This window comes from Argentina anserina, chromosome 6, assembly GCF_933775445.1.
Source record: "Argentina anserina chromosome 6, drPotAnse1.1, whole genome shotgun sequence".
Taxonomy (NCBI): domain Eukaryota; kingdom Viridiplantae; phylum Streptophyta; class Magnoliopsida; order Rosales; family Rosaceae; genus Argentina; species Argentina anserina.
This window is the reverse complement of record NC_065877.1, coordinates 19878529-19901585: the sequence shown is the minus strand read 5'-3', so window position 1 is coordinate 19901585 and position 23057 is coordinate 19878529. Positions and strand designations below refer to the sequence as shown.

The following is a 23057-nucleotide window of genomic DNA, read 5'->3' as shown; positions in this document are numbered from 1 at the left end:
ATGTTCCTAATAGTCCTACAGATACAAGTGACAACATTAGAGATACAACTGCAACTATGCTTGTAATAATTGATGTCTGACAGATGGACATGTGGTCACTCTTTATTGGTGACGTGGTGACTCCACAAATGTGATAGATGTTATCACCAGCCCGTGGCTCTTACGAAAGTGTAGAAAGACAACTTGGTTCAATAATACTTGTTGATTGCGAGTGATGACACAACTTGATCTATGATCAATAATACTTAATCGTCTGTTTTCTTGGATGATGGTTATCACTGGGGGACGCCTCAATGTCAATACTAATCTAAATAAGATCTTGAAGAATGACGATGCTGAATGAGTTTAATGTCGAATCATACATACATACTATGTTGAAGCAAAATTTCAACATTACAGATTGGCCTACATGGAAAGTGCTATCTAGCAGGAATTGATAGTGATGATCGACCTACATCGCCACCACAACCTCCTAGAAAGCCATAGGATCTAGTTTTAACAAAGAGATAGGTCATTGGTTGGGTAATGCCAACACCACACATATAAATCATATCGGTTATACTTTTGTTAGGCGTAGTGAGAAATAAAAGAGTTTAAACTCACCTTATGGCGCAAACTCTCTGATAAAACGCCCTGGAATCAAATATGAGACAATTTGTTGTCATAATCCTTGTTAGTTAGGTGGTTTTCAAAACAACTGAATTTGCAGCTTGTGGTCACATATCATCTCTGTTGGGACTAAGTTAAGAGATGTAGATAAAAGATCCTGAATAAATTAGTTTTAACCTAATTCAAGTGACTCCAGACCATGGAGCGCGATAACTTGATTAAGGTAAGGATATTAAAATGAAGTGTGCTGGACTCTTGATGAACTAAGAGCCAAATGCTGCAATTCTGAAGCTCCTTGCTTAAAACTCAGAGCTTACCACCTTGACCATCCAATCAAGTCTATTACACTAGATAATGCAGGAGAATTCACTTCGAAAACTTTTTATTGCATGGTAGGATAGATGTTGAACATCCCATAACCCCATGTTCATTCTGCATAATGGATGTGCGCATGAGCGACAATTAAGCGGTTATAGCTTATAGCTAGGGCCCTCGTTACGCATAAGTATTGTACCCATAACTGCCTGGGAATATGCAATATTGCATGCAACTGTACTTAGAATGAAGGGATCTTGAGAATAATAGGTCTCGAAAGTGATGAGCATGCTATTCATCAGGCTAAAGGCAGTAAGGACGTTAAACCGATGCCTACAAGTATTCCATGAATCAACGAAGTCAGGAAAAGACGTGTTTCTGCCGTTTGAGCGATGATAAGTCTTAAGAGTTGAAACTTCTAATATTTAAGTACGATATGTGTATGCATGTACTTGTTGTAATATACTTGACTCGACATCTCATTCGGTTTAAAATCATAAGGCCAGATGATGGCTGAGTGCGCCCACACATATGTCAATGCTTGATCACAGCACGTTATGACATCAAATCCTATATCCCAACACAAAAGACACTTTAATGAAGCGATGTCAGAATCTGCCCATATTTGTATGTCAAATTCCACGAGACCGATAGGGTAGCTCACTTGTTGGAAAATGGTTAATTTAGTATCATTGGAAAGCTCTATGTCTCTACTTTCCAAGAACACCAACCATTTGACCATATCTGTTATATTGAATGAGTTATAGCTGTTATAGTACAATATGACGAATCTGTTCGGAAATTGCAGTTGAGTCAACTTAGACAACGCTATGTGATCAACTCTGAATGAACTAGGTTGTGAATCATATATCACTAGAAAAGCCACGGGTATCTAACTTCCAGAAATGTTTATGGTTCATCCATACCTATTGTATGAAAGATGTTATGACTGTTATGGTTCATCCTACACGTGAATCTGATTTTCATTGCAAACACTTGTTTTGAGTTGTTATGCAATTCTCTTTCTTTTGATCCATGTACGGATTAGTATACATGTATGATTTAAGAATTTTTGGCGAGATTTGATATTCAATTCATTGACCCATTGCTACTTTTGAAGAATGTGAAGGGCGTTCGTATACGTTATTTATCTAAACTTCGAGATTGAGTTACCGATTAGGGAGAGTTGTTTTGCAGGCTTCAGAGGGAGTCTATACCACATGTTATCTTAAATTATAGTTGGTGTGTTGTGCTCTTTTTCCCTTCGATCAAGTTTTTTATTTTACCCAAGAGGTTTTTATTTTACTTGGCAAGGTTTTTACCGACACAACAGTTATGCACCATGACACACTAGGATCGAGATACAAATGCGAGTGTTGTAGGAGAATTATTCTCTGTAATATTCCGGTGTATCTTGTCCTAATTAGTATAAGTTTTTCTAGATAAGGAATGATATATAATCTCTTATTCAACGGGATACTCAATGTAATACCTATATATAAGGCCTCCTTATCAATGAATAAAGATGATGTTTCTCCCTATATTGATGCATATTACATTCTTATGTAACATACCGTAAATTATAATTTACATTGTTTCGTACAATGTATTCCGCTTGTTGTTTACTTATCTATCCAGAATGGGAACACTGTGTCGGCTGATCAAGTTGTTGTGCAACGATCAATCCACCAATATGATTCTGAGGGGGACTATATATGCTGAATCAAATTTTCATCTCCAAAATATTCTCACAATTTATCGATAATCCTAAAACACTCCCATTTGAAAACCTAAAATGAAGACACATCATAAACACATTTTGGTAATTCATTTTCTTATGATTCTCATTCCTACATGTTAGTAAATACATGAATGATCCAATTTTGAATAACAAGTAAACAAAGGATATGTAATGACTTCTTCTCTCTCTCATTCCTCATTCATTCTCAATCCCATTACGGTTTAGTAAACGTGCCCTATATAATGGTATTCTTTTCATATTAGCAAAACTTTTTTGGCAGCTTTGAGCAATAGAAGTCGTTGACGAATCAACTGAACTAAAATCAACAGTCTTGTACCTTTTCAGCCCAACGGTAGTTTGTCTCCAGTTTTGCCCGGTACAATGAAAATCTACATGTCCGTCCACACAATACTTCAAAAGGAGCCATTTTAATGCCATACTGATGACTATTGTTATACACAAATTCAACCAGCGGTAAGTGATCCTCTCAACTACCTTAAAGACCAAAAACACAAGTACAAAGCATAACCACAAGTACTATTTGGATTGTCTTTTCAGATTGACCATATGTATGCAGATTAAATGCAGTGCTATAGCATAGTTGAGTCTCTAAAGCATCATGTGGACTTTGCAAAAATTGAGATGTATATCAGAAATCACGATCGGAAAAAAATAGATAACACTATGAAGTTTGACAACTTTTCAAACATATAACTTTCTCAAGGACTCTAGAATCGGTAGAATTTAGGCAGATTTTGTTAATCGGACTACGATTACCCAAACATAATCATGTCCATAAACTAATCCGATAATCTAGAACCAAATTCCATAATGACATGCTCCCACAGTCCCACTTCCACTCCAATACTGGGAGAGGTTTAAGCTATGAAGCACGGACACGCGGCCAAGGGTCCGTATTGCGTGTCCGACACGGACACGGACACGGACACGCTCGGACACGCTTGGACACGCTCGGACACGCGAACTCAATTTGGACACGGCTCGGACACGCGAGTGTCGGAATCGGACACGCGAGTGTCCGAATTGGACACGCGGACACGCACCAACTCATAATAAAATTGAAAGTGCTTATGGTGAGAATCGAACCTTGGTCATCCAAGACACCCAACAACTCCTCAACCATTCCAACAGATTCAGTTTTTGTTATATTTATGCACACTTTAATATATATAAGGAGAGAAACTCATGATAAAAATAAAAATGCTTGTGGTGGGATTCGAACCTTGGTCATCCAAATGATCCAACAAATCCTCAACCATTCCAACAGATTCAGTTTTTGTTATATTTATGCACACTTTAATATATATACACATCTAAATACTTTCAAATTTTTAAATTATTTTTTTAATAAATATATATATATATTAAAATAATTTTAATTGACGTGTCCACCACGTGTCCGTGTCCAAAAAAAATTTTATATGCCGTGTCTACGTATCGAATCGTGTCCAATACGGACACTCGTGTCCGTGTCCGTGCTACATAGGGTTTAAGTAATTCAACTGACTCTTATGCTCCACCGTCATTTGTTCAAAGGTGCGACATTTTGCTATAAACTATAAACTCTGCTATATCCGCTTCATTCCACTCCACCAATATTGTCTACGCAGATTGTGAAACATTTTAGTACCTCCAGGATATACTGCAAAGCGAGAATGATGAAATTCACGTAGGCTACTGGCCAAGTGCAAGTTGAAAGAACTAGATATTACAAAATAACTTGTATGATCTATGTTTGAACCCCATTTTACGATGGAAGACAATACCTTTTACACGCATTCGATTATGAGTAGTTGAGTACTTAGGTTAAGTTAAGCTAGGCACGGGACTTTAGACTCGAGAATCGTTTAGAACCATCGGAACTACACCGTAATGGTCGATTCGCATTGATTCTAAAAATAAATACTAACTCTAGAGGAACCGCACCGAAACAATCGATTCGATTCCAATTCCTATTTTTGAAAATGATTTTGGAACCGTCTATATAAGAAAAACTCATAAAAGAAATATCTTTTATCGTCGCATCCCTCATCAATTTCCGTGTTTACTTCTTAGACTCCTACTAATCATATAAACTAAAAAACTCTATTTTTGCCTTACGCCCTCACTTCCTCAGTTCCTCTGGCTCACTTCCTCTATTATTTTGTTACTCTATAAAATTCAAATTGTCATAGATTTGCATTCTCTCTCTCTCTCTCTCTCTTTTTGAAATAATTGAGTATGTTAGTTGTTGATCATTAGGTAATTATATTAGAAATGTTATTGATTTTCTGTATTTGAATTTTGAAGTTGTTATTTTATATTGTTATTATTTAAGGCTTAAAGATAAATATATATTACAGTGAATTTTTGGAACTTTAAAAACCTAAAAACCAACCCGATATTTACGGTTATGGTTCCTTCTGGTTTCAGAAATAAATTGTATTAAATCCGGACCGTTTTTTCTTTTTTAGTTCCGATTAAAGGAAAAATCATTATTTTGAAACCGATCCGGAACTAAGTTAAGCAAGGTTTGATTTTCTCAAAGACTCATGATTAAACCCTCCCTTGTCCCACACTTATAACCAACTAACACACTAGCACCAAACTCCAACACCTCCTTGGTGACCATGGTCTTCTCTCTCTGGCCTTCCCCTTAAAGAAACAGAAAGCAATTGGCAATCATAGTAGCTCAAGAATAAAGCACCAAAAGCTAAAGTGGGTGTCTTGTTCTGGCCCTCATCTTTTTAATTAAATTCCAACTCGCCCCCCATTTCTATTCAAACATTTTCAAACTCACCCACCATTTCTAGCTCCTCCTATTTCTCTGTCTTGGCTCTCATTTCAGTAGAAAACCAAAGCTTAGAGAGGCAGAGGTGAATTGGGGTCGAACCAGGTCATGGAATGAGCAGAGGAGCTTAGTTGGCTAAGAGGGTGGAAGCAAAAGTAAGCAAAGCTGCAGAGGAAGATGAGCACAGCAAGATTCATCAAGTGTGTCACTGTTGGGGACGGAGCTGTAGGGAAAACTTGCATGCTGATCTCTTATACCAGCAATACCTTCCCTACTGTAAGATTCATGGTGATCATAATCAGTTCAGTTTGTTTTTCATTAGATTATGACCTTGATTTTCTTCTTTTTTCCAAATTTTGTTATAGGATTATGTGCCTACAGTGTTCGACAACTTCAGTGCTAATGTGGTGGTGGATGGAAGCACAGTTAACCTTGGATTGTGGGATACTGCAGGTAAGTAATTGCTTTATGTGGGTGCTTGGTTTAATCTGCTATTTTACCATTGTGAAGATGTTCTTTGAACTTAACGTTCTACATAACACAAAATAAATAGAAGCTAAGTGTGCATAACTTATATTGGGTTATTCCTAGGATGATGTTCTTTTGAAAATCTCTCTGCCATAATGTTTCACTTTCTGTCTGAATGATCAAGTCGGTGAATTTTGTAAAACAAAAAAAATTGGTTTGAATTGATGTTAGAACAACTACCATGAATCTTCACATGTGTACAATATGCAAAAAACTTAATCTGGTCTGGTGGATTCAGGACAAGAAGATTACAATCGGCTGAGGCCTCTTAGCTATAGAGGTGCCGATGTGTTCTTGTTGGCCTTCTCTCTAATCAGTAAAGCCAGCTATGAAAACATTGCCAAGAAGGTTTTTTTTTTTCAAGTACCATTTTCAATTCTTGATTCTCTTTTGTACTATAAGCTGTCTGGATCTAATTATACATTTGTGTTTTTCTATTTGCAGTGGATACCTGAGTTGCGGCATTATGCCCCAACAGTCCCAATAGTACTTGTGGGAACAAAGCTAGGTATGTTCTGTTTATACTACAGGAATAAGCTTGGATGATAAAGAAGCTGTATGCATGTTTACTAGTCCTGCCAATTCAATGTGTAATCATATGTGGTTGTACTGGCTGCAGATTTGCGCGATGACAGACAGTATTTGATTGATCATCCTGGTGCTACACCAATAGCAACTGCACAGGCAAGTCCTTAATATATACAAAACTTTATGTAGGAGGCGATATTCTATCGTCTTTGTCTTGTTTCATTAATTGATATAAATACATCAACGTAGTAACAACACCCAATTTTGAGCAGGGTGAGGAACTGAAGAAGACAATTGGTGCTGCAGTTTATATTGAGTGCAGCTCCAAGAGTCAACAGGTAATTCAGTAAATTCCCTAATGGTTATAATGAAGATAAAATTCTAATTACAGCTAACTTATAATGAACCTTTGCCAGTCTTCATTAAAAAAAATTGAGTAGATATGAGAACCGCAACTTTCACATCTTTATTACTTTCAACATAGCTGTGATATCAAAGTCCCCATCAGCAGTATGTACACAAACACAGGTCCTAGGAATCACATGTGTATTCTTTTGGTAGCAAAGATCATTCAAACAGCCAAGGGAGTCTTCTTCTGCATAACATTAATGATGATTCAAATAATCATTTTTCTGTTACTAATAGTTACTCAAGATTCATAACAAATAAAATATCTTTTGCTTCCTGTGACACCTCAGCCAATACATGTAAATATGTAACTAATCACGTATACTGAGTGGAACCCATTGGATTTATCAATTGTATACGAATATTTCTTTTCTGTCGCATAACTTTGACGAAAAATCTCAAATTACTTCACTGTCTCCTATTCAGGGGTGTAGTTTGTACATTTTCTTGATACATTACTAGAAGTATGCACACATCAGTGCCTAATCTAATTTTTTGTTCTGTGCTTGAAATTCTAGAATGTGAAAGCGGTGTTTGATGCTGCCATCAAAGTTGTTTTGCAGCCTCCTAAACCGAAGAGAAGGAGACGGAAGGCTAGGCTGTGTGTGTTTCTCTAGATGTTCTTGTAGCTCCTGTCTCTCGTAACAGTCTACGTACAATACTTCTTCCAAGTCTTCAATCTTATTAATGATGCCAATACTTCTGGCAATTGTTGCTACCCATATTCTGCTGATATATTTTTCCATATATTGTAATATTAGTATATTCCTGTTCCATGCTTGTTATGGAATATAAAGGCAAGTATGCTAGATTTCTTTATTGTAATTTTTGCGGTCAACAAAAGCAAGATAGCCAGGCAGTTCAATCTTTGTCAAAATGGAAATAAAATTGAAGCTGATATGCAGCAAGTCAATTGTTAAAATGATAATTGGATCATCGAAGGAAACATGTCCCAAAATTAATACTCTTTTTTTGTTCCTGTAGTTTGTATTTCATATAATCTACCATCAACTCCATCCAAGCTTTGATAAAAATGCAAATGATCAATTTAATGCTGAAGATAATTTCCATATAATGCGTCGCAGAAAGAGAAGCAGTTGTCAGTTGGGTGATTCCTTCCATGGTTGTCTCTGGCTATATGCACAAGACAACAAAGTAATAGCATTTACAGCAGAAACACTTCAAACATGAGGATTAAGGCCAAATTATATTAGAAGTGAATCATATCTGAGGACAGATTCAGTTATCACCTATACTGTAGTATTTTTAAAAATGAAGCATATGGTTACTCATTAGAAAAGCTCTTTTGTATGCTTAAGAGAGAGCTTTCTGATGTTAAATGTAAAACAACATGGAACACTATGATTGTCAGTTCTCCTAAATTAAAACTCTACACTGGTACGTTAGTGGTTACCAGCATATAAGTTTTATCTATGACAGAGAGAAACAGTAAAGCGGATTTACTTCGTCGAACATCAGTAGTCAATGTTGCTCATCGTAGTCCTTTCAATTAGTTCTGAACTACTCTCCAAGACAACTTACCAAAATATCCCGATTCATCAAATTATGACCAAATGTTCAAGAAGTATCCATCAAATTATCACCAAATGTTCAAGAAGTATCTGATCATCATAACCATTACAAACTGGACTTAATGTCAATAGTTGGCTTGCTAACTCTCACTCTTAATAAGTTCCACATGGTGATCATTCACTACATTACATTTGCAAGTGTATCAATACTAGATCCTAGACACTCGCAGGATCGTTAATGACACCCAAGAAGTCATCCTTGATGGTACCAATGCAGAAAATTTCTGTGGCATCAACTCGGGTTCCAATTATCTTCAACCGCACTTCACTATCTTTCTGTATCTTAACAGAGCCGTCTGATGTTGTATAGTTTGGCATATCGCCCGACTGAAACTCCATGTCATCCGGTATCAAATGGTTAGAAACAAAGATTTGTACCGGACCAGCCTCAGCGAAAAACCCCATCTTGTTCACCATTGTAACCACAGCTTCTAAGATCTCTCCTTTAAACGGTCTGAACACAACACACTGATACTTGACTGGAAAAGAAACAAAGCCTGTACCATCCCGAATCAGCCCTTTGCCAATGTTCTCAATCGCCGTTATGGCAACCACAAACCCATGTTGGCCACTGCAAGTTCCTTCAACATCTTTCATGAGCTTGGCCACCAGATTGTCCCGGAGATTGCGACCAAAGTGGCGAGGATGAAGCTGCATGTTCCTCTCCAAGACAATATGGAAAAACATCTTTCTTTCTTTTTTTTTTGTGGTCGCGATTCCAAAGCACCTGAATGAAACAAAGAAACACATTTAAGAATATGCTTCCGCGGTTGTCTTGAACAGCTTAAACCCCAGAATCTGCTCGATATTTAGTGAATCGAACTTGTTTCGAACATGAAAATAACTAACTGAAACAGAATAGAATAGCAGATGATATAACTAACTACATTAAAGAACACATTGATGTACATAACTTTTAGTAAACAGATTGATCGAGATGCTTTAACGATTGTTGTCAACAAATATGCGCACGACATACAGCTTAAAACTGAGAAACTGGCCGATAATAAGTTATTGAAGTTGCTCCGAACATCAATTCAACAAGTGTAAAGGGTATAAATAACCAAAACAAAATTATAAAATCCCTATGAATCTTTGTCCCTGTGGGCTGTGGCTGCTGTTGAATAAAGGAAACCCTAGCTATCCCAATTCACAGGAACAGCGAAAGATATCTATACGCAGAGAACAAATTCGATCGCTCCGATTTGAATTAAAAGAGAAATAGAAGAAGAAATCGTGAAGAGGATGAGAAGGCAGAGAGGTTTGAGACTTACCCAAACACCAGAGACGCTGGAGAAGAAAGGAGACTACTCGAGATCTCTCTCGTTTTAAGGTGTAGGTTTATAAAAGGGACCGTGTATTATGTGTATAGAAGAAGCCGACATAGAGGAAAGAGCCACGTGTCCGTATATTCATTATTATTTTTTCTAAAATTACAAAAGAACTCGGTAAATTTCGATCAAATCTCGCATCGGGTTTGGCACATTGAGCCCCACGGACATAGTAAGGCGAAAGATTCTCTTTGTGCTCTCAGTCTCGATTTGCTCTCTGGTTCTCCGGCGGATCAGTAGCAAAGGATCGGCTAGTTTCATTTATGATGTTTAGTGTGGGACTTTGAATCAGTAAGTAAGATTCTTGGGTTCGATTGATAGCCTGTCTTCAATTTGGTAGCTTCTGCTCATTCAATTTGCTGAAGGAAAGCCTTCTGCCATTTGGGAATTTGAAGGCTTCGGGTGCGGCTTGATGAGCCTTGAGTCAACTGGAAGCCTACCTGAATCGGTTTGATCACACAATTTCTGTATTCTGCTTAACTATGTCTCTCAATAAGGATTTTTCCGAAGAGCTGGTGGCGTCGTCTCCAATCTTCACTTTCTCCACCCTTCCTGGTCGAAGTGGCGGATGTATGGCCTCTATTAGTTTGCAGCGAAAATGTTCTAAGTGTGGTGGGGATATGGCTTCTGATATGGAGGCTCTGCGGGTGGAAGAGCTTGATTCATCTGTAACCAATCCTCCTCATCCCTCTATGGGCTCGAGCTATGCAAGCAAACTGAAAAACCCAGTCGATCGTTTCAGCAAGACCATGACTGAAGAGTTCATTTTCTGTGAGGAAGATTGCTCATACACCCAAGGGGTTCATGGTCAAAGTGTTTCGTTTTCGGCTAAAGTACACAACAAACTTGACTATGAATGATGTTGTGCAATAGTGATCAAGTTGATGGGTAAGCCAAATTCTACAAACTCCTTTGATTTCATGCTTAGAGGTCTTAGACGTAAATGACAAGTTAAGGGTGGATGACAGCTAATTAATTTACCTAATGGTTTCTTTATTGTTAAGTTTAATTTGGAAGATGATATGAACTATGTCTTGTGCAATGGCCCTTGGATTTTAGCTGATCAAACTTTAACTGTTAGGCACTGGAAACCAAAGTTTGATCCTATGAAGGAAGTGATTGGTAAGATGGCTCTGTGGGTTAGAATTTGTGGTTTTCCTGTGAAATATTTCCAAAATTACACAGTTAATAGGATTGGGAAAATCTTAGGGGATGTTGTTAGGGTTGACCCAATTACCATCAGCCAAGCCTAGAGGTCAGTTTGCAAGAGTTTGTGTTGAAATTGATCTTAACAAACCATTAAAACTTTTTGTGGAAGTAGAATTAATTGCCTACAATGTCATTTATGAAGGTATCTCCCTAATATGCTTTGAGTGCGGTTGTTATGGGCATGCCAAGGATAAATGCCCCTCTGTGGTTCATATTCCTTGCCCTACAGATGCTGATGAGTCTAATTATGATGTCAATACTGCTAATGTAATGGATACAAAAGAGAAGGAATGCCCAGTCCTTAGTTTGTCTAATCCTTGTGCTCAGAATTCAGTGATTAAAGAGGACATGGGTTCTTGGATGTTAATGAATTACAGAAATAAAAAGAAAAGTAATGAGAGTGTCAATGGAAAGAAAAACTCCAATAAGGGCTATAGGTTCTTTGTGCTTCATGTTGAGGAAGATAATGCTCATGTTGAGCCTGAGACCTCTGTAGACAATGCTAATATATCTGATGTTCCTCCTATTGTGAAACTATGGAATAATTTCCAAGACAAAGTGAAGCTTCATAATAAGACCTCCCCTACTAAGAATAAGGCATGTTCTACCTCCAAGGATGCTAAAGGTAACCCTCTCTCTGCTAACTTATCTAAAGGTATTTGTATTCCTATGGAAGATGTCTCTAATGTTGCTAGTGCTAGTGGTACTAAAATGGTGAAGTTTTATCAGACGAAGAATAAAAATTTCTCAACTACTATTACCAAGTGATAGGAGCACAAAGTTTGACGTTCTTAATGCGTTTATGTCATATTTTTACTCTTTGTTACCTCTTATTTAGTATGTTTTAATTTCTTTTGTATAAATAAGTGTCTAGATATGGCTTATATCGATGATGAGTGAATTGATGATAAAATCGTGCTAAGTGTAAAGAATCCTTGTTGAGATATGATTCCTTATTCGAGTAGGATTCATTTCCTATTTCTTTGTTTCTAACGTACTTATTATTATTAGGAAATACAAATCCATGTTGGAAAAGAAAAGAAATCCTAGTTCCACAAGAAAAGAGAAGAAGATACACTTAAAAGCCCAATTCATGCAAGAATCAAAATGCTGTCAAGATTCGTAGTCCAACTTCAACGATGTTCCTTGGATAGCTTCGATCGAGTTAGAAGACGTACCTTATATGGATAGAAATATGTGTGAGTCTAGTTTCTGTAGGATTTGGAATCAAATCATTCCAATCAATATCTTATTCCTACAGAGTGATATGTCCGAATCATTACTCGGAGTTCCAGTGAGCTCCGCGGAATTATCTCAGCCATTAATTTGCTTTTTGATCCAAGGGCTACGAGGGAAACTTGGGACCTTGTTTCTCCTATATATATAGCACAAATATATATCAGAATCTCTATAAATTCCTGCACTAAAGAATGTCAAAGAAGGCATGCGGCAAATTTAATGAGAGAGGTAAGAAAGTCAAAGAAGACATGCATCAAATTAAATGAGGAGAGGTAAGAAAAATCAAACATGGCTGCAACAATTAAGACTTTTTTTGCCTCCTTAATTCAAAGGAAGAAATGTGTGCAAAACAAATCAGCATTAAATGAGGAAGAATATATGCAATTAATGTCCAATCTTTATAGAAATCAGAATTATGGCAGTGCATATCATCCAACTTTGACGGGCTCCCCTGGACAACTCAACAATGACTCAGAAAATGCATGATATATGGATGGAAAGCTACGGAAGTCTAGTTGAAAATTCCAGTTGGAATCACCTCAATATCTATTTTCTAGAGAGAGTTATGGCCAGAACAAGGCACAAAGGTCAAATCTGCCGAATTGAGAAAATCTAGGAAACCTCAACCAATTTGGTTTCAACTTTGTGGACTTTGTGGCCAGCATCCCTTGGGTTTCTTCCTCTATATATAGCCCCTCATTTTCACAAAAAAAGATCATCAACCTTGCACACAAGTATAACCAAATCTCTGCCCAAACACTTTCATTCACCAAGAACCATAGAATTCAAATTCACCACCATTCACCATATTTTCTGTTCAAAACTTGGGAGCCTAGGATACCATACTCTTGAAGATCTCATGCTACCTCTGTAAGGAACCTTGGGAGGAGAATTATAAAGTGTAACTCTATGATCTTCATGTTTAGTTTTCGGATTTTTATGTTCTTGTTCTTGGATGATTTATGTTTAGGTTTTGTTAAAGTTATTTTTATTCTTATCTATGAGATATTTGTAACTTTTGAATGACATGATGAATTAAGGTTTTCGATTTTAATTCAATAATTTTAGGTTTTATGCCATGAGTTTTTGTTTATTTATGTTCTTAATTAATTTTCGGTGTGTTCTTATATTACATGTGTGATTAAGACAAGTAGTTGATGTCACATATTATAATCATTCAAAGTTAAAAACAATTTTGATACAAGTAGTTGATTAATTGTTTGTCCCCTTTGTTCCTCCACCGATTATGATCTTAAGTTCGACATTGGATAGGTGCTTTAAACATGTTGATTTCTCTTTGTGATACGTAATTGCATGATGAATTGGTATGTTAGATTTCGTAGCAAGACAAGTAGTTGAGCTCGATAATATCCATGTATTAGGAACCAAGTAGAAATTTGATGCATGATCGAATTTAAGATGAACTATGATACTTACGGCATGAACATGATTGAGAGTAGATTTCGTTACCTTTGTTCTTATATGATTTGTTTGGTAATTGTTTATGTGTTGGTTGGTTGATCACATATATGTATTAGTTTAGGTTTAATTTCTGTTTGATCCGAAATATATCTCAAATCTTTTAAACTCTTATGAATTCGTTGTTAAATGTTTGTGATTCTTTACCCTGGTTGGATCCCCGGTTTGTGAACGATACCCTATTGCTTTATACTACTAACGATGCTTACATGGTTAATATTGATCTCGAGTAATCGAATCGATCACCAAGCAACCAACTGCTATTAAGAAGCTCCGATATGATAATTTTGGTAATGAGATATCTGCTCTCTTTGGTCATTGCCCTCCTGAGAATGTTTTAACTAATGCTAGTGAGATTTCTAAAGTGTAGAGTTCTGATAATATTGTTGACCAGATTTATGCTGAAAATAGCAAGTTGTCTAATGCTGCTGATATTCTTTCCCACTCTGGGGAAGATATGATTGATTCCTAGTTGGGTTTTCCCTCTCTTCTCCATTTCATCATTTTTAATGGATCATATTCTCTTCTGGAATGCTCGAGGAGCTGGGGGTGAAAAGTTCAGGTCTTCTATCTAGGATCTTGTGAAGATGAACAAGGTAGACTTGCTTATTGTTTGTGAACTTCGAATCCAGTTCTCTGGTGCTAAGAAATGCTTACTCTCTCTTGGCTTTATTAATTTTGAAGCTATGGAAGCTAATGAATTTTCTGGTGGCCTTTGGTTTTTGTGGAATAGAAACAAAATTACTGTTGATATTGTTGATCCTAATTTTCAGTCTATTTCAGCTAAGATCTCTTGGAATGGCTCTCATACTTGGCTTTTGACGGGGATTTATGCTAGTCCCTGCAACACTTCTAGAAGTGGACTTTGGACTTCTCTTGATGATCTGATTAAGAAACACAATTTTCCTTGGATTTTTGGTGGGTGATTTTAATGAACTTCTCTCTTTTTCTGATAAGATTGGTGGCTCTCAACATTAGTGGACACTTCGGCGATCGACAACTCAAATTCAAAATATGGTCGATCGACACCAATAGATGTGATCGGTATATATATTTAGGGAACCCGTAAAAATTTCGTCTGTTTTGGACATGGTTTGACCGTTCGTATCAACGGTCAACTAAAAAAAGGCGTTTTGACATATTTAAACCTCATTGACCGGGGCTTTGCCAACTAGATTTCTTCAGTTCTACCGCGCACGATAGGTAACAAAAATTAGGTGATTTCAAATATGTAAACAAATTTCCACATTCGCATCTTGGTAATTGGTCCCCCCTTAGGGCATATTAGTGTTGTTTTTGGTTTACCGGAAATTCCGACGGTTAAACGAGATCCGAATTGCATGAAATTTTAAAATGATAATTAAATATATATATATATATATTGATCACATCGGATGGTGTCGATCGATTCCGAGAAGTTTCCTTCATATAGTCGCTTCATAATGTGATAGTTTTATTATAAACCTAATATAAGGTTATAATACATTAGTGGACACTTCGGCGATCGACAACTCAAATTCAAAATATGGGTGATCGACACCAGTAGATGTGATCGGTATATATATTTAGGGAACCTGTAAAAATTTCATCCGTTTTGGACATGGTTTGACCGTTCATACCAACGGTCAACTAAAAAAGAGGCGTTTTAACATATTTAAACCTCATTGACCGGGGCTTTCCCAAATAGATTTCTTCAGTTCGACCGCACACGATAGGTAAAAAAAATTAGGTGATTTCATATATACAAACGGCTTTCAGCATTCACATATTTGTAATAAGTCCTCCCTTAGGGCATAATAGTGGTGTTTTCGATTTACTAAAAATTCTGACGGTCAAACGAAGTCCGAATTGAATGAAATTTTTACAGGGTCACTAAATATATATACCAATCACATCGGCTGGTGTCGATTGATCCCGACAAGTTTCTTTCATATAGTCGCTTCATAATGCGTTAGTTTTAATATAAACCTAATATAAAGGGTATGATACATTAGTTGACGCTTCGGCGATCAATAACTCTAGTTCAAAATATGGTCGATCGACACCAGTAGATGTGATCGGTATATATATTTAGAGAACCCGTAAAAATTTCGTCCGTTTTGGATATTGTTTGACCGTCCGTACCTACGGTTAACAAAGAAAAAGGCGTTTTGACATATTAAAATCCTCTTTGACCGGGGCTTTGCCAAATTGGTTTCCTTGGTGCGACCACACACAATCGGTGACAAAAATTAGGTGATTTCAGATATGCAAACGACTTTTGGTGTTCGCATTTTGGTAATGGGTCTTCCCTTATGACATATTAGTGTTGTTTTCGGTTTACCGGAAATTTCGACGGTCAAACGAGTTCCGAATTGGATGAAATTTTTACAGGGTCACTAAATATATATACCGATCACATCTACTGGTGTCGATCGATCCCAAAAAGTTTCCTTAATATAGTTGCTTCATAATGCAGTAGTTTTATTCTAAACCTAATAAAATATGTATGTATAATATTTTATTATTTGGCCGGCTTTTACTGGCCGGGCCCCACGGGCCTTACGGGCTTTTGGTGGGCTGGGCCCACGGGCCGGGCCGGGTTTCACACCTCTAATTTAAGCACGGCCCTCTACCCACGGAAGCGGGCTTTGGCGGGCTTTCTCACGGGCTGGGCCGGGTAAAAGCCCGTCGGGCTTGCGGGCCTCCGCGGGCTTTTCGGGTCCGCGGGCTACATGATGAGGCCTAATTGAAGCTTTGTTAAACAAGTCTTACCTATGGTCATCATTTAAAATATTTAATTTAATAGAAAATATGCGATTATTAAAGAGTGGTTTAACTGATAATGAGAAAAAAATATTTCTGAATTTGCAAATTGGATGTTACAGATTGGCGAAGGACGCATGCAATCAATGCAAAATACAGATGACGTAGACGTGTCATGGATTAAAATTCCAGAAGATATGTTAATAACTTCTTATTCAGATCTTATAGAATCAATATTCTTAGTCATTTATCCATATTTTGCTACTTACTACAGTAATACTCATTATTTAATAGAACACACAATTGTTACGCCACGAAATTCAACAGTTCATGATATAAATAATTATGCCATAAATTTATTGCTTGGTGATAAAACTACATACTATAGTTATGATTCAATCTCAGCAGATTTTGGTTGCAATGAAAACATTAATCTTTTGTACCCAACCGAATTTTTAAATCAACTTGAGTTCAGTGGATTACCATCATACAAATTAGTTTTAAAAGTCGGCATGCCCATAATGTTATTAAGAAATCTTAATCAAATTTGTGGCTTATGCAATGACACAAGATTGATTGTGACAAAATTATATGATAGATTAATTGAAGCAAGAATTTTAACCGGTAATAGTATTGGACAAAAGTTTTTTATACCAAGAATTGTTTTAACTGCAACTGAACATAAATGGCCATTTTTGTTTAAATGACGTCAATTTCCTGTTAGACCATGTTATGCGATGACTATAAATAAGAGTCAAGGTCAATCATTAAACCAAGTCGGTGTATATCTCAATGAACCTATTTTTACACATGGACAATTATATGTCGCACTATCCAGAGTTACATCAAAAAATAGCCTTAAAAATCTTAATAAATAATAATGGTGGATTATCAAATAAATACACAAAAAACATAGTTTATAAAGATGTGTTACAAAATCTATAGCATTTAATATGAACTATACTTTTATTTGAATTAAATAAATTAAAATAATAATACATATAGTATATGACATCTCCTTCCAAACAATTATTAAAAATGTAAAAATACTTAATTGTCAATTAATCATACTTCTAGAACGTAATAGACCTTTAAAGAAGGTAATAGACCCTTAAAGAAAACTTATCCAAAACAGTATTGACACATGCTAAACTGTCCAGCCTCATTACTTTATAAAATATCTAAAACTCTGAAAAGGTCATTGTCATCCTTATCCAAAACGTTGTGGTGAGTTTGGCCTCTACATCCACAACCATCTGAACTAAGTATCTTCTTTTTTCCATTTCTTCTTTATTAATTACTTTCACTTCTATTTCTTCTCAATCACTACTTATTACAGTCATTTGCAGTGATCTACGTTTGAGAATCAACCACTTTGTTTGTTTGCTATTAGAATCCTAGATATCCTGCATATTACATTATGTAATTGTACTTCTTAAATAACTTATGCATCCTACTATTATTTTCAGGTTCAGATTTGGCAAGCAAGGAACTAACCATCTCTAGATCAAAGTTTAGAACAATTGCTTATGGTAAAATCAGAAAATTTTGTGGACATTAGTAATAGTAAATAGTTGATCCTAACAAAATCCATTCACTCACTAATATGCTTCTTTTTAGGCGACAGAAGACACAAACCCAACACTCATTCGCAACATAAGGCCATTCACTATGTATTACAGGATTAGAGTCCGTGTGGGGAGGATATGGAGACCCAAAGCACATATGAGTGATGTATATGATGGTCTTCATTATCTCTTGATTGACGAAATGGTACTCCTTCTCATGAATGTATCTTAAGTGATATTGATTATTTCCATTAAGATATCTATTTTTGTTTGAAACTTTGTCTCAAATTAGTTCATTATATTCTGCATTAATTTAAGTATAAAAATTTAATAGTACTTTCACATCAATTTGAAACTTACCACTTTACTAACTTATATCAGTAGCTTATATCGTTATTTGGCTACTATTACATTGACAATGCTTTCTATTGTAATGAAATTTAATTATATTAGAAGTTCAATTAACATACTTTATGTATATGGATTGTTTGTAAACATACATTTCAGCATATAATTACATGAACACTGAGTACATTCTATTAATTAGGTTCTTTGTTTGGGCTCACTATTGGTTTATCAAATTGCATCTTTCAGTGTGTTTATAAAATAATTACTGAAGGCCTTAAACTATATTCCCAGCTTCACACATCACACGTTAAATTACTTTGCATGATTAACAATCAACAAACTAAAATATACTTGGACTACTTTTTATCATCATTTAATTGATGAGCGAACACTTTTGGTCAAGTGCAGGGAGATCGAATTGAAGGTGTTATTGAAGAGGAGAACTGTGACTCTGTGATTGAAAAAATGAAAGAAGACCATATCTATGATATTTACAAGTTTAAGAGCAGAAAATATAATTATGTGGGAATCAAATTAGTGAATCATGAAGTACAACTGCTCTTCAATAGATTCAGCACATTTGTGCCAATCAACGACACAGTCCCTTTACCTCCAAGATATGGATTTCATCTTCTTCAATTTGATGAATTTGCTGCTCAGCTTAAGAACCAAAAGTTCTTGCAGGTATGTCCACAATTTTTGGAAATATATATATATATATATCATTTCTGAAATATATAATGCATGTTTATGTATGACACTAAAAATGCTCTCTTTTTGTTATATGTAAGATCTTTATGGTTGCATTAAAACCATAACAAGAGAATATGAAGTTTATGTGACATGGAAAAAGAAATGGGAATGGGTACGCGATATATGTCTTCAAAATCTGAGGTACAACATTAACAAACCTCATTATATACATATAACCATTAGTTGTTTTGACCAGTTAATCTGTAAATAAAATAGAATTTAACTATTTCGGTATCAAATACAGAAGAACAGGTAAAGATCTCCCTATGGGGTGAGATCGCAAAGAATTTTGATGCCAAAGCTATCGAACAAATGCCACAACCAGTGCTTGTTGTCATCACCAGCCTGAAAGCAACAATGTTTAAATGTAAGGCCTGCATAAAAAATAATGCAACACTTTTATAACCAACCATTACACATAAATGATCGCTCTTGATCATTCACAGATGTTCTCATAGCATCAGGCGAAGATCACACATGTGTTGTTTTAAATCCAGACATTGATGAGCAACAAGAATACAAAGCCAGGTAAACCTCCTCAGTGTTCATCATGCATCAACCTCTTACCTTTCATAACACTAATGTCAAACGCTTGAAAAATCGTTGCAGGTTTTCTGAAGTTGTAGATAGAGTGATAATAGTCGAACCTGAAGCATCAGACCGACCAAACAAAAAAAATACTAAAACAGTGTCCCAGCTGTATGAACTAAATCCAGACTCTCACCAGGTAAAAAATAATATATTCAATAATTTTATTGCAGCTTAAACTTTAAAAAAGTTTAAAATATCCTCTTTAAAAAAAATTAAAATGCAGCTTAAACTATACAAGCTCTACTACAAAGCTTAAATTAGTTCTATTTTTGTATTAATATCTCATTAATATAGGGTGAAGCAATCTACTGCAAAGCTATAATTGGTAGATATGCAACCCATAATGGCTGGTGGTACCAAGGTTGTTCATCACCAAATTGTAACAAAGTATTCAAGGAAAATAATTATGGTGTTGAAATTGGTTGCGTCACCCATACCACTAATTTTAAACCTGTACCATGGTAAGATCATACTTCTATTAAATTCCTCAATTAAATACAATTCCATATCATTACCGCATTCTATATTTGAAACGAAATGAGCATTCAAAACAATATGTATATGACATGATCATTAGCACAACAACCACAACTAAATGATCCATTCTTTGTAACCGATTGAGATGCTTTTTACTTCATTGATCATTGCTCATCTCAGCTTCATTTTAAATTTGTCACAGTTACCGGGTGTCCATGATTATTGAAGATAAATGTGATGAGAAAACGGTTACATTAATGGGGAAACAAGCATAACAACTCTTTGGGTGTGCGTGTGAGGAGCTGGTGAATAGAATATCCCATGAAGCACAGAAAAACTCTGCCCAAAGAAATTAAGAATACCATCGGTCAGAGCTATACATTTCAGCTGAAAATTAACCGATATGGTGAACTGACAGTGACACGCATCCTCCCAGGACCAACATATTTCAGGATCAGCAACCGAACAACATCCAATCATGCCAACACCAGAAAAAAACTCTAAAAAAGAGAGAGGAATTAATGCATGTACAAAGGCATTATCCGCCTCAGGATTGAAGAAGAAATTAGAAAGGTAAAACTATTTACTTTTTATATATCCACATACTTGACTACTTAACTACTTAAAATTTAACATGCCATCATCTCATAACTAAGAGTTGTATTTCTTTCGATTCAACATGACAGGGAATTGACTGGAGCAAGGAATAACTAGATGTGAACTATATATGTTTATGTTTATATATATATATATATATATATCTATATAAATTACTATTGTTGAACTTATGTAAGCTATGTAGCTACATCTATCAGTGCATTTTTGTTTAGTGGCAGTGAACATCCAAATAGAGCATTTTGTATAATCAATTAGCAATGGCTCCATTTTAAATGTAATATATGTATTAAATGCAATTTAATATAATTTATTCCCTTCATTGATGTCTCATACGTTTCTTATACTTTAATCACCAGCGTAGAAAACTGCAGCAACGCGCGGGCATTTAATCTAGTTCGCTATATTTGGTGAGAGCAACTCTCTTCCAACATCAGAAGGAGCCTCTGCTAATAACCGCTCCGAATTATATCAGCAAGTAGTGATTCTCCATGTACTCCATGCCCCCAGACATGGTCAAATTGATAAGCTAATTATCTTTTGCAGAAATAAGACAACAGTAAAACTAGAAAAAGCTCAGAAAGGTATTGAAACTGTGGATTAGATCATATCAATCTAATGCTATTACGAAATACTGCAAGTATCGAGGATTTTGTACTGTTCTGTTGGATATAAGAGGAAACATAGGTGATTTTGTAAAGGTTCTCCGAGATGGTACTGAAAGAGTCCAAGTGAAATAGTAGAAGTAAAGAATTTGCAGGCTTTAGAGTTTACGTTGTTATCACTTTTTCTGTTATTTACCTTAATTGTACCAAGGCTTATTTACCTGGAGGTAATAGTTGTTGCTGAATGCAATTTGCATGCTTTGATAGAAAGCCCAGGACTCCAAGCCATGGGATATTTTTGTCAAAAATGAAGATCACAAGTTCATTATTCTCGTGTAAGATCAACTTCTCAAAGCAGTTCTCCATATGCCCTAGGGTGTCAGTTGAGGCACAAGAGTTCGAGTGAAATCAAGCGCAGGTGTGTGATGGGGAAGCTCCAACCATGTAGGAGTGTTAACACCACCCCCTGAATGGGGTGATCTCCGGCTTAATCCCCTCCTACTCTGGTCGCCGGAATGGTGGCCGGAAACTTGGAAGGCCCAGCATGCAGGCAAGCCGGCCCGGTAGCCCCTATGCTTGCTCGGGTATCGCTATTAACGCCACCCACGGTGGCTCGCCTTCAAGGATAAACACAATGTACTGTGCGTATTCTCACATCGAGGGAAGAGCCAGATACATTCTCCACTACACCTATAAATAAGCTGCCTAAACCACCTAAAAGGGGTAACGTGTTCCTAAATTCTTAACTCTGGAACTTATTCCGTACCGGATACTAATTAAGTTTCGGAGGGTCAAATGTTGGTGCACCGCTGGTCCTTTGACTTTGACTTGTGTTGTGTGCATATCCTACTGAGCTGACACATTGAAATACAAGGATACGAAAAACTCGATCCCCCGGATTTGGCTCCCGTAACATTTGGCGCTAGAAGAAGGGTTCGAACCTCCGACCTTGTGGTTAATAGCCTACCTAGGTCAAAACCTGACCCGGGTATACTTAGGTCACGCCAGATCCATAGACGTCCCGAGGGCGCTAGTTAACCCATGTGCCTAGACCCGGGGTCCTAGATCACTCTCCATAACCACGAATAGGCCGGCCCAGGTTCTAAGTAATTTGAACTCGGATATTTGGGCCAGAAATGAAGATATGAAACTCCCCACCAAGGGAATCTCCTCGACTGGAGACTTGTTAACACCACCTCCTGAATGGGGTGATCTCTGACTTTATCTTTTATGGTTTTTTTATGGCGTCCATTGTCTACCAACTATTGTCTATTTGATATTTTGGTATAGTGTCGTCCTTGCTCCTTCCCTTGATGCAAAGACTCAAAACAACTTGTTAGTTGCTTATGCCGACGCATGGTACCTTTCTGATCCTCACAAGGCTCGTTCTCAAACTAGTTATGTATTTAACATTGTGAATACAACGATATCTTGAAAATCCACTAAACAATCTCTTGTTGCTACTTCTTCGAATCATGCGGAGATCATTGCTCTCTCTGAAACAGTTAAAAAATGCATTTCCGAAAAGGGAGCTTATGACGCTAGACTAAATTGTACTTTTCAAGTATGTTGTTTTTTGATGGTT

General features: G+C 36.4%; 2 protein-coding genes across 3 annotated transcripts; one reads left to right on the top strand and one right to left on the bottom strand.

Moving 5' to 3' along the window:
- Nucleotides 1–5424: 5424 nt before the first annotated feature.
- Nucleotides 5425–7844, top strand: LOC126800987 (rac-like GTP-binding protein RAC2). Of its 2 annotated transcripts, none has more exons than XM_050528419.1 (7): nt 5425–5732; nt 5822–5909; nt 6223–6332; nt 6429–6492; nt 6604–6668; nt 6785–6850; nt 7484–7844. In XM_050528419.1, exons 1-7 carry the CDS (start codon nt 5634–5636, stop codon nt 7535–7537), a joined length of 546 nt encoding a protein of 181 aa, XP_050384376.1. In that variant the 5' UTR covers nt 5425–5633; the 3' UTR covers nt 7538–7844. The 2 variants fall into 2 exon arrangements, with proteins under 2 accessions (XP_050384376.1, XP_050384375.1); XM_050528418.1 differs by having other exon boundaries at nt 5428–5732; nt 7439–7844.
- A 653-nt stretch (nt 7845–8497) lies between these two features.
- On the bottom strand, nt 8498–9874 carry LOC126799102 (DNA-directed RNA polymerase II subunit RPB7). Its single transcript, XM_050526224.1, has 2 exons — nt 9787–9874; nt 8498–9239 (listed from the first exon to the last, which is right to left on the bottom strand). The coding sequence occupies exon 2, from the start codon at nt 9197–9199 to the stop codon at nt 8669–8671; it is 531 nt and encodes a 176-aa protein (XP_050382181.1). The 5' UTR covers nt 9200–9239; nt 9787–9874; the 3' UTR covers nt 8498–8668.
- Between the last annotated feature and the right edge of the window lie 13183 nt (nt 9875–23057).